This window comes from Octopus sinensis, linkage group LG17 (genome assembly GCF_006345805.1).
Source record: "Octopus sinensis linkage group LG17, ASM634580v1, whole genome shotgun sequence".
In the NCBI taxonomy this organism is placed as follows: Eukaryota; Metazoa; Mollusca; class Cephalopoda; order Octopoda; family Octopodidae; genus Octopus; species Octopus sinensis.
In genome coordinates this window covers 54,340,108-54,358,425 of record NC_043013.1, presented here as the reverse complement: position 1 = coordinate 54,358,425, position 18,318 = coordinate 54,340,108, and the positions used below count along the sequence as shown (strand labels likewise).

Here is an 18,318-nt window from a genome sequence, read left to right as displayed (position 1 = left end):
AGATGGAATGCAGAATGAGCTCGAAGCTAATATAGTTCATTAATAAAAATGATTAACTGAAGAATATAAAAAAAATCCTTATTCTAAAGAACACTGAAATATATAAAAGAATTGAAAGAGGCTCAACATTTTTCTCTTTCTGATGAAACAGACTTTTTTCTTTTTTTTGCTTTTGCTGTTTGTTGTTGTTGTTCAATATAATAACCAAGTTTCTGTTGGGCTTCCTTTCTATTTCCATATCTGATGAGGTCATGATGCCATGTTAATTAGAACCAGCTTGATAGAAATCAGCAAGCCTTAAAAACAATTAACCAACAAAAACCCGCAAGGCCTTCTGTAGCCAGAAATGCTTTGTCTTTGGATTATTTTCATGCTGCTGGAAGGGTTTAGAAGCAGTGCTGTCAATGTCTATGTAGAATGGTAGAATGGCAAACAAAGGAATGATTCTGCAGTGCATTTCTTTTGTGTTTAAAATTCAAATGATTTTTTTTTATAAATTTATATTTCAATGAAAAGTAAAAGCGTTGTTGTTATATTGCCATCATTAAGAATAATCTAACAGATATTTCATGTTCTGAATGTTTTCACTTGGCAACTATGGTAAGCACTCATTTCTGTTTGCAAGAAATAATATGAATATTAATTCTACAATACGTTTACACAGGCAGCTGTTTCATATTTGAATTGGTTTTTTCTTCTTTTTTTTTATATACTTTGATCATCAGGTTCATGGTTTAATGACTGTGAAATTGTTACAGTACTTGGGAGTAAGTGATATCTACAATCGGATGCCCTTCCTCTTATCAACCATTTAACAGAGAGTACTGGGTGATGCATTTGTGGCACCAGCCTGAGGAAGGTTGCACAGTAGCTTGCAAGACAAAGAATATATATATATGGCTATGCACCACATAAATTAAGTTTGAATAACAAGTGGGACAACTAACTACAGAATGTAATTACTCCAACAGAACTATTCCATTCTTTCAAAGAAACTGAATGTAAATTGGGGGAACAAAGCTTGTTAAACCTAACGTATTTGTTATCAGACAAACTGAAATTCCCTGCTCTTTTTCTTACATTATTGCACATCTGATCTTCCATACTAGCAAAAGTCAAACAACTTTTACATATTTGGACATTTGCATTTAGTTGGAGAAAAGATCTATCATACAAAAATAGGTGCCAGTTTAATTTCAAGAAATTCTCAATTTCAAAAAATGGTAAACATTATATAAACATTCTTTTATTAAATCTTAGTTAATTAACTAATTACAGCAATAAGAAACAGAGAAAGAAAATGATTCAATAAAATAAAATAGTAATTTTAGTTAAGAAAAAAATGACAGAGGCCACTTCCAATCATCTTCTAGACTGTGATCACTTATTGATCACTTTTAAAGATTACACTGCTTTTGAAGGTGAAGGGGGACGAAAAGATGCATTTATTGAAAATAGTTTTGCTTTATTAATCTACATTCATTTTCTGCTGGATGTGTTGTTAATGATAAAACTATTAACATTATATAATTACATTCTAAGTAATTTATACAGCAACTATAATAATTTAACTTAAAATTGATAGTATATTATTCTGTTCTATATCTGAGAGGTGAGGAATTCTGGACATTATTTACATTGGATGGATATGTATCCTCCTCTTATTTGATGTTACCACAATGTTTCAGCTGATTCACTATCCAGCGTTCATCAGGTGTCCTGCTAGAATTTTGTACCCAACCTTGGGTTCTCATTCCTAAGGTATTTTTTTGATGATGTTAATAATAGTAATAATAATAATAATATAATAATAATAATAGTGATGATGATGATGATGATGATGATGATGACATCATCAAAAAATCCGTTAGGAATGAGAACCCAGGGTTGGGTTCAAAATTCTAGCAGGACACCTGATGAACGCTGGATAGTGAATCAGCTGAAACATTGTGGTAAACAAACAAGACGGGGGACACATATCTGTTCAATATAAAAAATGTGAATAATGAATAGTATATTATGTTAGCAAAAACCATGACTAAAATGGAATTATTTGAAAATTACAAACAAAATCATGGTAAATAATAAAACTGTATAAGTTTCAGGCATTGAAATCAGGAAGTCCTATTGCTTCTGAAAACTTGCAAGGTTAATTTATAATTTTTCAAAAAGAAGAAATTCCTTTCATATATGCCTGCATAGATATGATGTTTCTTTTAAAAATGGAAACATTTGGGTTTGTAGAACTACCAGTAACACATAAAAGTAGCTGTACTGGTGACACATTGAAGGTACATTCTGTAGAATGGTTGGCATCAGGAAGGGCATCCAGCTATGGAAAGCAGTCCAAAACAGACTGGAGCCTGGTACAGTTCTCTCACTTAACAGTTCCAGTCAAACCATCTAACCCATGCCGACGTGGAAAATGAATGCTAAATAGTGATGATGATGATGATGATGATGATGATGATTCTCTTTTTGCTACAACCAAATCATAATTCATTCACACTCGTTAGATTACCAGTAAAAAGTTTGATCCTTAATAAAATGTCAACAAAATTTTTTAGAACAAGCGAAGAATTCAAAGACAACACAATATATTTTGAACCCCCAAAATTTACTTCTGACAATATGACTAATATTGGTTTCAAGCTGACAGTTTGTTGCAGAAACACAAGTGTGTGACAAATGGAAGCATAATTCTTTTTTTATAATTACATATAAACTTAGCATTGTTGAGGTAATCTATAACTTGATTTTACTCCATGTTTGTACATTTAATAACGAGAGGGAAGAACACTGATGTGGCAGAGGAAGGTGACAGTAACTAGGTTTCTAAAGTTAATGGAATAATTGTCATTGTACAGCTGAAGAAAGCAACAAAATATTGTCTTTAAACCTTCCTTATCTTTACTTACATACGGCTGCTTTAAGGTGTGCATGTGTGTGTGTGTGTACATGTGTATGTTTGTGTCTATATGCTGTAAATCCTCTATGTACGGAAAATAGTTGTTGAAGGGTTTTATATTACATGTTTATATACCCTGGGTAGAAAGACTTACATGTGTTCTATTGACAACAAGAAAAAAAAAACTTGTTTAACTATAACAGTATATATAAGATTCTTAATTATCTTAATCTGGATCTTTGTAATAAATTCTTAACTTTGTTTTCTGTGGACTCAAGGATTAAGTTCTGAATTAAATTACCAGATCTAAACGATGTTAAGCTCTTTTACAGTTATATTTCATAAAGTTTGAAGTCGAGAGTTGTTTAATAGATCAGCCACTAACAAAATCTCCTTTCCAACTAAATGGTGATTCCTGTAGAGTAAAATTAATCAGGTTATTTAACAGTAATATTTATAGAGAAGTTCTCCTTTCCTAATCAATTTATAAAAGGAAATGGGTGAATAAATGACTCCTTCCACAATCCTCTTTCCTTCTCCTCCTCCTCCTCCTCCTCCTCCCCCCACTCCTCCAACTTGTTTGCATGTGTCCCCACCCTCATCCATTCTTGCTCTCTCTTCTCACATACCACCATCATTTTCTCCTCAAAATCCTGGTCCCATTTCAAGTGACCTGGGTTTTATTAGAAACTTTGCTTCCCTCTTTCTCAATCTTCTCTCACTCTCTGTACCCTTTCACCACAACTTTCTCTCACTCTTTCTTCCTGTTTCTGTTGTACATGTATTTCAAAGGGGCCAGCCTTGTCACACTCTGAATCTCCCCGAGAACTACATTAAGAGTACATGTGTCTGTGGAGTGCTCAGCCACTTGCATGTTAATTTCACGAGCAAGCTGTTCTGTTGATTGGGTCAACTGGAACCCCCATCATCAAAACAAACAGAATGCTGTAATTATATGATATATTAATCCCCTATATATTATGTTGAAACTTCAGCTATATTACAGATATACTAACTGAGGTTTCAAATTAATATATAAAGTGATTTCATTGAATCAGTAAATATGAAGGCTGTTGTTATTGTTTTTAAGGGCATACACTAAAATAAAGAAAGGTTGATCACAGCTGGAAACAATAAGTGAACATTTTAATCTTCAGTTTCTCTACTCAAAGTTGCAACGTCAATCCACAACTGTAATTAGCTTCTTTAATTTTGATTAAAAAGAAAAAAGAACAAATTGTACCAAATTTTAACAATTCTTTTCTTTGTAAAATGATGTTTAGATATCATTAAGTTTAATCTCTCATAAAAGGAAACATCTGACTACATCCCTCTCTTTCTTCTCTGGTTCTTCCAATCCAGTAAGACACACCTGCTTGCATGGAGATGGAGTGGTGTATAAACTGACAGTGTCAATGGAATTGAATGCATGGAATACAAGTTATGCCATGGAAGGTCTATTAGAGAAGCAACAAAAGTAACACACACACACACACATATATATATGGAACAGAAGGGCTAAGCAGTGATGCGTATAAACACAAACTTGTTATCCATTCAAATATGCTTGAGGCATATTTGAAAATGTAAGAAAGTCATTCAGTGTATTTTGTGACAGAAAAATTTCTCACTGTAGATAAATAGGCGTAAACGCATCAAATCAGTTCGAAATGCCCTCTAACCAGACTGATGGATACATGCATTTTGGAGTGGCTATCTCCTCTTTCGCACCAGATACCAGAAAGCAGGGAATGTTATGAACTTTCAAGAAATAGATATCTTCTATTATATTCCTATCATCATACTGTGAATGGTTGCACTAATTAGTGGCATACCGTAAATAAAATACAGAATAGAAATGCTGAGCAGTGATGTGGATAAACACAAATTTGTTACCAGTTCAAATATGCTTGGGGCATATTCAAATCCTAAAGAAAGTTATCCACCATAAGGCAATTATATATATATATATACATATGAGAAGCTTAACATCATATATTTTAAAATCAATAGTGTATAAGTGTGATTGAGAGAGATGGTAGCTTACAAATAGAGGCTGCAAGCTAAGAGTGAGACAACTACGCATAATAAGGCAGAAAATAATTGGTAATTATGTTAAAAACAAAACAAAAATATGGCCCATTATTGCAAGGTGAATCCATAATTCTAATTAGTTTTTCTCATTTTACATATCTTCTTACATTATTTCCAAACATTGTTCTTAATGTTATCATAATGGTTTGTTAGAGATTCTCCATTAATTTATGCAATAAATTTCATTTCTTTCTCAGTTTCCACACCTTACTCTCTATATTATTAATCAGGTTCATGAAATAACCTTCCTATTTGATTATTAAAAACCATTTAATTAACTTTATATTACTTAATCAACATATTTCAGAAATAAATGTTGACAAAACAACAAAAATATAGACAGTATTTATGTGTAATTAAAGAAAACAAATGAGAGAGAGAGAGAGAGAGAGAGAGAGGGTATGAACATTTACTGAATGATGATGATGACATCACTGTCTCTATGCACATAACACTGTTTGTCCTTGGGTGCATCAGTGTAGCAGCTTAATATCTATTTTAGATGCAATCCTCTGAAAGGAAACACAACTATACTCATTCATCATCCCCCACCAATAACAACAAACACAAAACAATATTTTTCATGTTCACTTTTCCATTCTGGTACAAGTTTTTAGAAAGAAATTTGAAATTGTTTCACCACTAATATTAAATATATGGTTACAGGACAATAGACCAAAAATCTTTGGTTCAGTAAACATGTTTTCCCACATGGGTTAGCATGGAAAGATGAGGCACAATCAGTTCTTCTTGTTACCAATCCTTGCCAATAAGATATTTCTTTATTCTACAGATCTTTGAAAGTGAAGTGACCAGCCACCCCTACATACCTCTGACATCCAACTCAATCACTGCACATTTCTCTTTCACTAACACTCCACCTCTTCCCCTCTACACAGTATTTCCATATTTTCTTATCTACCTACAGGTTTATTAAACTGTTATTTTTCTCCCTTTTTTTAAACCTACAATTTATCACCCATTCCTTTCTGAATTACTCCTATTCTCCTCCCCCCCACTCCCTGATATTTGCCACCAACCACACCATCTTTGTTCTATTCCTTACATTCACCTTTACACCCATCTCTAACCATCTATCACTCTCCTCTGCCTCTAATGGATTCAACTACCCATCTTTCCCGATCCTGTTCTCTCATACTCACCTTCTTGTATTCTGGGGGATACATTTTCACACCCCCACCATGGTTATCTTCTTTCCAGTTACCCCCACCCATTCTTATATCATGTAGAACAGCCTTGTATCTCCTCTATAGAAAGACACCTGTGCCAGTTCCCCTGTCATACCTGAAATTCTCAACACCTTACATAAAACCATTTCCCTCTCAGTGCCAACCCCACTCAGTGGCAGGCTCTTTGCTTTGTTTTACAACCTCACAAGTGCCAGTGACAGGGAAAAGTATGCAGTACACTTTGTACAATATTTAGTATTAGGAAGGGAATACAGCTGTAGAAACCATGCCAAAGCAGATATGAACTTCAATATTGTTTGTCAGCTCATTATATCCTGTCAAAATCTCCAACTCATGCCAGCATGAAAGACGGATGTGAGATGATGATGATGATGTTGACATGCAACATTGATAATTTACTCCTTGGTTGATTTTACAAGAATGCATCTCTCTAAATTAACATTCTATTTCATTGAATATTGAAAATATTCTATGAGCAGGCATGGTTGTGTGGTAAGAAGCTTGCTTCCCAAACACATAGTTCTGGGTTCAGTCACACTGCATGGTACTTTGGGCAAGTGTATTCTACTATAGCCTCAGGCTGACCAAAGCCTTATAAGTGGATTTGGTAGATTGAAAAAAGACTAGCTGATATGTGTGTGTGTGTGTTTGTCCCCTACACTGCTTGGCAACTGGTCATTGGTGTATTTACATGCCTGTAACTTAGTGGTTCAGCAAAAGTGACTGATAGAATAAGTACCAGGCTTTAAAAAAAATAAGTACTGGGATTGATTCATTCAAATAAAAATTCTTCAAGGCAGTGCCCCAGCATGGCCACAATCCAATGACTGAAACAAGTAAAGGATAAAAGATACATTTGAAACCGTACACTCGATCCTTAACTCTTTAAACTTTGTTTATCCCGCAAATCAATTTTACACATCTTCATGAACTCATTCTGAAATGGTCTCCTTGAGGCTTATTTTATGTAAATCTTTTAATTAATGTCCCAGAGACAGATTATAAAAACCAATAACAAATACCAAAAAAAAACATTGCCTTATGGAATTTAGTGCCAAATGTAGAATTACAATATCAATCAGGAATTATATATTGATTCACTAGTAATCCAATTTATAAACAGCTATGTACATATAAGATGTCAGACATTGAGAACTATGAAAGGACGAGGACTCTATGAATTCTAGTTTGTGATAGGTTTAATAGCATGAAATCTTCTCAATATTTCACTATCTGAAATTCTAAAAAAAATTCTTTAGCGTCAATGAAAATAGTCCAAAAGTTTGCAGACATTCAGAAATAAAAGATCAATACACAAAATTTATTTCATCTTTGATGTATTTTAGTAATAGCCATAATTTCTAATTCCTTCACACTTACAAGCCTCATCTGGCTACAGAAATTAATGGGAGGAATTCCTTTGGGATGCTGTTTATTTCCACACTAACAATCTGTCAGAATGAAGTTTGTTCTGCAAAATTATTTTCCATCCTATTAGAAGAATTATAAATAGCAGGTTTGAACTTGCTGATTGGGTTAACGAAAGGGTTAACATTTTTATTATCACATTTCTGTTGAAATTTGCTGCCTTTATTTCAATTAATTTCAAAAATAATGAAGAATTTAGCCAACTAACTTTGTCATTATTAAGTTAGTGCTTGCAACAGAAATGAACATGAAATTTTAATGGAAAGTTTAAATTTTGATCATTTTAAAACATGAATTTTGTATCGTAGAACCAAGGGTAATCTCAAGTGGGTTACTATCAAAAGAGTTGGAAGATAAGAGCCAGCCATATTGGTGTTGTTATTTGGAACAGAAAAAGAAAAAGTACAAAATGTAACAGATTTCAACTTTTGAATTTATTAGGAGTTACTTCGTTTCTTTTTCTGAAATTTTCAGTTTATATTTCATTTTTGAAATTCACCTAGAATCATTTTGAAATATCATCTCAAAAGTTTGAAAAGTTTTTACAGTTTGTTTATTTTAGCTGTACATTGAAACCCATTGTTCCACTTGCATCAGTATCCACTACCTGAGATATTAACTTCATCCACTTCGAATTTTTAGAATTTGGCCCAGAAAAATGGCATTTCATTATAGAAGATAAGCATTAATTTATGCTAATCATTGAATGTTAAACACATTCAATTTATTTTAGTATATGATGTATTAATATAAATTACCAACAGAATTTGTTGATGCCAATTTAAAAACCTGGATCATTTGACATTCATAACATTTATTATGAAGTCAGAGGTAATTTAAAAATAAATGAAAATTATTATTTTTTATTTTCCAGGTGAATGGGGCCCATGCGAACATCGTTGGTGTGGCGAAAATGGAACAAAAACGCGGACTTTGAAATGTGTTGGTGTATACGGAGAAACAGTGGATATAGCGAGATGCGATAACGTCCACAGACCGGCAACACAGGAAAACTGTTATAAGCCTTGTAATCATCACAGAAGTAATTTCAACTGGGAAATTGGTACCTGGGGAAAATGTAAACCATTTTTGCCAACATTAGCTTGTAAAAGGCAGGTGGGTCTTCAGACTCGACCTGTCAAATGTTTCTCAGTGAAAGACAAAAAAGTAAGAGATGATGATGTATGTAGTTACTTCTTAAGAAAACCCAACACGGAAAGAGAGTGTCAGGTCTATTGCCCGCAGGACTGTATTGTTAGTGAATTTTCAAACTGGAGTTCTTGTGATTCTTGTACTTACATCAATAAAACAAGAACGCGAACTGTGGTGGTTCCTCCTTTTGCTGGTGGTAAACCTTGTCCTGTTCTTTCTGAGATGAGACCTTGTCCAAAATGCATCGATTCTTTTACATTTAAAATTGGACCATGGAGAAAATGTAAGGAAATTCACACTAAAAATTCAGTTCATAAACAAAGATTTCATCATTACATTGGATACCAGGAAAGGGATATAAGTTGTCTTGGGCGACATGGAAGACTTGTTCCTCTAAAGTAAGTGATAACATCTTTCATTTTCCTTCCATTTCACTGTAACAGAAAAAATTACTTTGAAGTTTATTGAACAAGTGTGCAATGTTGTTGTTTGACCCTGAGTCAGCTATAATTGTCTATATTCCAGGCAGTACTGGCAACGACCTTGCTCGAATCTTTTTACACATGCCACTGGCCCTGGTGCCAGTAAGGCAGTGCTGGTAATGATCACGGAAGCCAGTTAGCCCTTTTGGCAACGATCATGCTCAGATGGTGCTCTTAACACCCTACTAACATGGGGCACAAGTGCCAGTAAGGCAAACAACATGAAATGAATACCTTGCTTAAGGTCACAATGCACCCCTCAATCTAGAAATTGAACCAATGACTTTCTGATTGAGAGACCAACACCCTAGATGCAAAGTTATAGATGCCTTCCCTCCACACCCACCACCTCATCACATATACAAGTCTAACACTTCATTTACATTAAATATTTTCACTCTGATTTCCTATTTGCAATATGACCATCTACAAAGTGAAATATTACTAATCAATTTTTGTTTTCTTTTCATAATATGATTTTGGAGGTGATGACAATATGTAACACTAGAGCCAATCAGTTTTAATAGAATGTTGAATACTCCATTGCTGGTATACATTTCACAATAAACTTCTGTTCCAATAATTCCAGATTCCCCCCCACCTCTTCTCATATATCTTCTTAGTAGCACTTCTATTAACTTTCTAACAAAATGTGATCATTGTTAAGTCTTACTCTCCATTATATTTTGGGTGATAGGTTTCAAATTCTTTGGAATATATTTTGTCAATAAATTCTTCCTAACTGAGGCAACACCTATCAACTCATCAAAGAATTTGTGTCAAATGTAAATTTACTTCTCTACAACACTTTATTACATGTTCTGTTCTACACCATTTTTATTCTCTCGACAACTTTCTAATATCAAGTGATTCAAATTTATATTTTTCAATACTTCATGCACCTTTACACTACTGAGTTTGAATTTCTCTAAAATCTATTAACTCCATATTATGGAAATTAGTCTTTATTAATGGTGATGATGATGATGATGACCAAACCTGCACAGGATCCAATATTGTGATGTAAATTGATAATATTGTGTAAACTGGGGGGTTTATACTGTCACAGCAACGACCTCAGACAGACAGTACTTTATGCAGTTCCAAGTAAAACCGATTTTTGCAAAGCACAAAGATTGTAGGGTATTTATAAAGTGTCCAGAGGTTTCTGCAGTGGGGGTGGTGTTCAACCCAATCCTTCAATGACACAGGAACATCCTTTACGCTTGAATCTTGCAGCAACCACATCTTGGTGATCTCAATTTGCAGGTCTCCATATCTGTCAACCTTTTCTCTTTCTTTCAAGATAATAAGTCGATCTCCTGGCACTGCCATGTCAATCATTAGGCACCTCTAACACCTTGTAGGTCTGGAAGTCCCAGAAGACCTTTGCCTTCCTGTTTTTGCCCATTACCTTTCTCGGTGTATGTTGGTACCAAGTGTGCCTGTTATCTCATATCCGTACCTCTGGTACAAGAGCAAGTGAAGTTTTACAGCTACTTTGTCATGTCTGTGCTCGTAATCTTCCAGTGCAAAACTTTCATAAGCACTAATGATGAATATTATAATTATTATTATTTCTAAGAGGCAGCAGGTTGGCAGAATCGTTAGTGTGCCAGGTGAAATGCTTAGCGGTATTTTGTTTCTCTTTATGTCCTGAGTTCAAATTCTGCTGAGGTTCACTTTGCTTTTCACCCTTTTGGGGGTCGATAAATTAAGTACCAGTTGAGTACTGGGGGTTGATGTTATCGACTATCCCCCTTCCCCAAATTTCGGGCCTTGTGCCTATTGTAGAAAGGATTATTATTATTAAGGCAGCAAGCTAGCAGAATCATTAGCATTCTCAGTAGCATTTCATTCATCTTTATGTTCTGAGTCCAAATTCCACCAAGGTTGACTTTGCCTTTCATCCTTTTGGGGTCTATAAATTAAGTACCCGTGAAACCCTAGGGATCAATGTAATCAACTAGCCCCTTCCCCCTAAATTTCAGGCCCTGTGCCTTTAGTAGAAAGGATTATTATTATCATCATTAAGGTGGCAATCTGGCAGAATGGATAACAAGTCAAACAAAATGCTTCGTAGCATTTCATCCATCCTTACTTTCTGAGTTCAAATTCTGCTGAGACCAACCTTGTCTTTCATCTTTTCAGGGTTGATGAAATAGTACTGGGGTTGATGTAATTGTCTAGCCCCAATTCCCACCAAAATTTTGTCAATAGTAGAAAGGATTGTTGTTGTTGTTATTATTATTATTATTATTATTATTATTATTCTTACTGACTGAGAATATACCCATCATGGCTACCCATCTGAAAAGGGTACACAAGGCTCAAACATCTTAAATATATGTACAAGACATGGTGATCTCATATCAAAATAAAGAGCACAGGGTCTTTTTGCATGTGGGGCCCAGCTAGAATTTTCTTCAGACCATGTAGCTCATCCACCTCAAAAAATCCCTGAATAAGGTTTGTTTAAGGATGATGAATGAAACACCCATGTTTCCAGATGTGAATTATTCAAACTCCAAAGTATTCCTCTCAACACATGACTATGATGCTCCTCCACTATTCCTGCTCATGATCAGAGATGCACATATCATCAGCCATAAAATATAGAGGGCTTGAATGGCTGCTACAGCCTGGCCTCTGCCTTTTAAGATGTCATGAAACCACTTTCCCAGTTTTCCAACTAATCCAAGTCTTTGCTATTTGTGGCATATCATTCTATGATCAACCTTTAAGATATATCACATCCATATCTGAGCAATTCAATTTAACATATGTATATGCACACATATAAAAGTGTGTACATATAAATATAAATATATATATATATATAGAGAGAGAGAGAGACAGAGACAGACAGATAGATTTATATATAAAGCAATGAAGCTATTACAATCAAGAGTCAAATATATACTGGTGTCATAATTTACTTGGTGTATGAAAGAGAATTTAACATGAAATTTTGAGGGAAGTTTTTCATTTCAATAAGTCTAATACAAAAAGTTTGTACCATAGAAGCATTGGTGGTCACATTGGTGTCAAAAGGTTTAGTCCAGCTCACTCTAGACACAAATTATTTATTTAAAGATCACTACAATATACTCTGAATAATTAAAGCAAAAATGATTCATGAGCTATATTTCAGGTCTTCTAATATTTCTGGCAGTAAAACATGCTTTTCGTTGGTATACTGTTCAGTTAAGAAGTGTCAACAATTATTTTTAACTGAATTTTGAAATTTTAAAATAACACTGCAGTTAACTGCCATGCTGAATGGGAATCAAATTTACTTTCAAATTTCAGAATAGAAGAAATTATCTCACTTTTAAATTTTGTGGTAATTTTAATTTATGTTAATTATAAAATAGCAATGACATTGACATGAATCATAACTTCCAACCAAATATCATACCTGTCCTTTATTTTTTTTTAATTGCAGATTGATAAGGGAGCTCAAAACACAAATGATTTTTCAAATTTATTATTTTAGTAGGTTTTTTTTCTTTCTCTCTTCTTAAAGGAACATATAACTACCTTTGTAATTGCTGTCAGGAAAATTTTTGAGCTCTGTGTTTTCATATAAGCTCTAATTAGCATTGTATTAATTGATGCTGCCCAATTTCTAAGATACTATTGAACTTTTTTTTTAATTACATTTGATTAAACAGAATAATAAAGTAGTACACAGGCCATCAGCATTTTTTCTTTCTTCTTCTTTGCTTGGTGATTTGAAATATAAACATAATCTGAGAACTTCAAATAAAAACCAACTGAAATTGATGCCAACACTAATTAGGGACAGTAGAAGAAAACAATGACTTTCTAAATAATTACTTTGACAAAGAAAATAAAGAAATTTAGTGTAAACAATAATAATGGTTTGTAATTTAGGCATAAGACCAACAATTTTGAGGTGGGGGTGGAGGTTATGCTTTGTCAAAGCAAGTACATGACTAGTACTTTATTAATCCTTGGAGGGATGAAAGGCAAAGTTGACCTCGGTGTAATTCGAACTCAGAAAGCAAGGAACTGAAAGACAAGCAGCTTAGCATTTTCTTCAACATTCAAACCATTCTGATAATAAGAAATGACCGCTAACACTGAAAAATAGAGACAGTTATTTGTTGAAGAATATTGTTTTGGCAATCCTTTATCCTTTCTATGTGAGTGTTGAGACACTTCCTTTCAGTTCATTTTATTCATTATAAATTATAATGAAATTAGTTTATGTAAAGATCATATTTTCCTGCACATACAATATTCAGTAAGTAATTATAATATAATTTAAACTTCTCATAATTCAAATATACAAGTGTTAAGTTTACGTGCTAATATTAAAAATCTCAATCTTCATTTTATAAACATAAAACGTCATAAAATTGTCAATGTTGGAATATTCTGGAGGAATTGATTAAATATTTGGTGAAGTTCAGTTCAACAAGTTGATAATTTATTCTTTAAAAATATGTAATAACTTCCAGTACAAAACTCCATGATAATATTATTTAAATCATGATGTGAAAGCTTTTATTTAGACTCCATTATACATTTTCTTATTTAATTCCTAATGTAATCACTTTCAGATTAAAACTTCGTAACACATTCTGATATTTAGATCCTGGTGTAATAACCGCTTCATCATGCATACTGCTATTTATATCATGATGTTATGTCAGTATGAAACCCCATTATATATTGTTATTGAAATCTTGATATAACTTTTGATATTAATCACCATAATACATGTTATTCAACTGGTGCTGCCTAATATAAACTACCCAACTATTTCCATCACAAATACAGATATTTTATAAGTGTTATTACCCTATCACTTACAAAGTGTTCATTTCACCTCCAAAACAGGTGGGAATGTTAATTATGTTCTAAAGGCTAAATATATATCAGAAATATACTAAAAAATCCTCATATTCTTTCCCTGCTAAAATAATTATATATTGAGAATATGTCAGGTAGAAATTAACTTTGATAATTCAAAGCCAATAGCTTATCACTTCCAAAAAGTAAACATGGCAAATATTTTTAGGGCATATTTATAAACATATCTCTTTTATCTCAAGTCACCCTGTAAACAAGGAGTGCTGAAAATTTCCTGGTTTTAAGGGTATTGCAAAAGGCCTGGTTGGAGGCCCTACCTTTTGAGTTCTTTTACAGGGCTTAGAAAAACTGAAGGACCACTGCAATAAGTGTGTGAACCTGAGAAGGGAATATGCTGAACAAAATCATAATTGACTGATCCCTCTGTATTTTCTTTTACCCAAAGCCTGGAACTTTTCAACACCCCTTCACAAATGGTAATACTGTATTTCAGTGCATCATTTACCTCCCTTACAGTCTTCATATAGATTACACCCATTCAGATTTAGTTATATTTTTCCAGACATATGTATATCTTCTGCGAACAAAAACATTTTGCCTAATGAACCTAAAAATCCACAGCATTAAAACTCCATAACATGAAAACAATGATACTCATTAACACAATGATACTCATTATAAATTCTACTGTAAATGGGGCATTATATCTCTGTGGTGACTCTTCATGTATTTCACCTAAGCAAAACTACCTTATTGCTTGACCTTCTGTTTTCAGAACCAGATAATACTTCAGCAAAGAAGATCTGATCACAATCTATCAGAACTACAACATATGCCACCTGATGGAATATTGTTCACATATTTAAGACATGTAAAATTTTGTGGGCAATGTTTTCACTCTGTCAGTATTATTCTAACATAAGTTCACCCTCGGCAACCTCTGTTACCATTACAACAGTTTCTAAACTTGACTAGAATTTTGTTATTTATTCCATGGTTTTTGTATTTTCTTTTGAAATAACTAGTGGCGTGGTTGGGGTGTCAAAATTAAACTCAATAAATCTTCTCCAGTTATGATTATCATCCAACTGAAGACAGTCCAAAAGAGATTTTCTTCTCTAGAAATTAAATTGCTTAATATTTAGTGTTGTGTGACAATCAGCTAAAACAGAGTCACTGTTCATATCAACCCAACAGGAATTCGTAAAAAATACCTGAAACTTCCATGTTTTTCTCTTTCTTACCAACTTATTTCCATTTCACATTTGTTGGCAAGAAAGAGGTATTTCACACACACACGATAAAGGTATGTGTTCTAATTGGATTGGACTCACAAGTATAAGATTATGGGTTCAACTCCTGAACCAAGCAGTGTCTTGTGTCCTTCAACAAAGAGCAATATTTATTGCTGCTCAATTCAAATGAGTAACAAGTATTTATACAGGCCTCTCTCTTGCCAACCATTACATTCTGGCTGTTTCTCCGGGTCACAAGGAGTCAGAGCTGAGAGGATGTTGACAAGGGCATCTGCAATCATTACATGACACCAATTCACATTGGTTTTATATGACAGATGTAGTAGCATTCATGCATGCCAACATACACATGGCAGCCTGATAAAGAATGCTATATACCCACAACTTTAAAGTCACTGTCATGTGTTCCCAAAAGTTATGAAGTAATCCCTCAATTCAATGGGATTTTTTCATATATATATATATATATACACACATAAAAAACATTAATGTGTGTGTGTGTGTGTGTGTCCGTCCATAGGTATGGAAACAGTAAGAGGAGGAGTTACCAAACCTTGTTATGGTTTGGTGGCATATACCTATTTCTTGTACTGGTATGACTCCAAAAATGCCAAGTTGTCATGGTTACATTAAGCCTGGCAGCCTAGATCTGGTGTTACCAATTTTCATATCTTCCAAAAGCAATCGTCAGCCTCAAGAAAACTTCTTCCATAACACACAAAGATCATTTCTCAGATTTATTGAGTCCAGTTTTATAGAAATGGTTAAATTTCCTTGCTTTTTTTTTTTTTTTTACCATTAATGTTGTTTCTATGAAACACTTTCCATTTATATTTGGAATAAATTAATCATATATTACTGCATTCTCCAACTAGTTTCACCCCATTCTATGGCTCCACAATTTAGTTTTCTATAACATTCCATTTGGTTTTAAGTAACATTCACGGAAGTAATTTAGAATTGAAGCAATGAACTGCGTCCATTATTATCGGAAATCAAAGGACTATAAACTACGTTTTTTCTTCAATCTTTTTTTTTCTTTAGTTTTCTTTTTTAAATTTGTTTTAAACTGAAGCAGTAAAAACTTCACATTTTCGTTAGGGAATATCAAAATATCTCTATAATTACATATTTCTACATAGCATTACCATTTTGTTATCGATCAACTTTGTATTTGCAATCTCATATACTATATATATTAAAAACTTTAATTATTATTAAATATTATATCATTATTTATTTGATATTATTTAAAAAATACTTTTTTAAATTTCAACTTTTTGACGATGTTAATGATAATAATAATAATAAGGTGGGGGAGCATCATAGCCATGTGTTGAGAAGAATTCTTTGGGGTTTGAATAACTCACCTCTGGAAACATACACTACCGTCAGAAATTAATTAGCACCCTTGATTTTCTCTTCACTCAAGGTATGTGCTATCACCTAGTGGCCATATCTCGAACTATTGCTTTGTTGCGAGTTCACTGTTGCGCAGAACGATGACGTAACTTTGTTTGCAGAGCAGTTTGAGAGTCTACAGCCTTATGATGTTGACATAGCAGTGCAACAACTTGGAGTGCGGATGCAGACAAATCTTCCTTTGTTTAATAGATATAGGTAGCGCCTCGCAAGGACCGAAATCACACCATACTAAGTTTTCTCATCGCGTAAGACGTTTTGAACAGCTCATAAGGTTAATTGATTTAACCTATTTAATGTAGAAATTTGAGAAGTGCTAATTAATTTCTGGCGCAAGTGTAGGTGTTTCGTTCAACGTCCTTAAACAACCCTTATTCAGGGACCTTTTGAGTGGGATGGGTTACTCGATCTGAAGAAAATTCTAACTGGGCTCCACCTGCAAGGTCATGTGCTGTTTATCTTGATATGAGATCACCATGTCGCGCACATATGGTTGTGATGCATGTGCCTGGTGTACCCTTAGCAGACGGGTAGTCATGATGGGTATACTGGGCTTCGTATATTTTACCCCAGTGTCACTTTCATGGCATGCTCTGCTCGCTCACTCAATAATAATAATAATAATAATAATAATAATAATGATAATAGTAATAATAATAATGGTTTCCCATTTCAACACAAGGTGAGCAATATTAATGGGGATGGATTCATTCGACAACAGACTCTTATACCTTACAGGTACTTCATTGACTCAAGCAGATGAATGGCAAAACTGACGCATATAAGATTTGAACGCAGAATTCAAAGAAAGCACATTTCTAATGCTTTAAAGATTCTGCCAGTTTAACACTTTACCCATTTTTTTGTAAATATCAATAATAATTGCTTTACAAAGTCTGGAATCAGTAAAATATTGTCTGTGCAACATATATTTGTTTTATTTTTTTGTAACATGTCATGTTTTTGAAGTGGGGGGGTAGGCAAGCATGGCACTTTTCTGAGCTTCTCAGATAATGGAAGCAAATGAAGTTATCCACAGGCCTGGCCCTAAAGCTTGCCGCAGGATGGATTCCATTCAAGGTACTCTAGAGCCAGGTGGTGGTGTAAAACTAGTCAGCTGATTAAGTCTGCCACCCACGTACCAGTAATTGTCATAATAATCATAATATGATCAGCAAACATACTACTACTATTACTACTACTACTGGTAATAATAATAACAACGATAATGAGGTACATAAAAATAAAGTAAGTGGTTATGGTAGACCTGCCAGAGTGTCAGACACTACACCTTGTAGCATCTAATTACAGCTTTTCATGCTCAGAATTCAAATCTCAGTGAGATCATCATCATCATCATCATTTGACATCCGTTTTCCATGCTAGCATGGGTTGGACAGTTTGACAGGAACTGGCATTTCAGAAGTCTGCACCAAGCTCTGCTGTCTCTTTCAGCATGTTTTCTATGGCACGATGCCCTTTTCCTAATACCAACCACTTTGCAGAGTGTACTGGGTGCT

At 33.9% G+C, this 18,318-nt stretch overlaps 1 protein-coding gene across 13 annotated transcripts in view; it reads left to right on the top strand.

The window, feature by feature from the left end:
• Nucleotides 1-18,318, top strand: part of LOC115220760 (thrombospondin type-1 domain-containing protein 7A) — a 1,292,425-nt gene that overhangs the window by 897,293 nt on the left and 376,814 nt on the right. For all 13 annotated transcript variants that reach the window (XR_005002721.1, XM_036510587.1, XM_036510592.1 and 10 more), the window contains one exon: nt 8,516-9,191. Coding sequence is in view for 12 of the 13 variants with exons in the window: in XM_036510587.1 (XP_036366480.1) it covers nt 8,516-9,191 (676 nt within the window). In the remaining variant the exon portion in view is untranslated. The remainder of the gene's footprint in view (nt 1-8,515; nt 9,192-18,318) is intronic.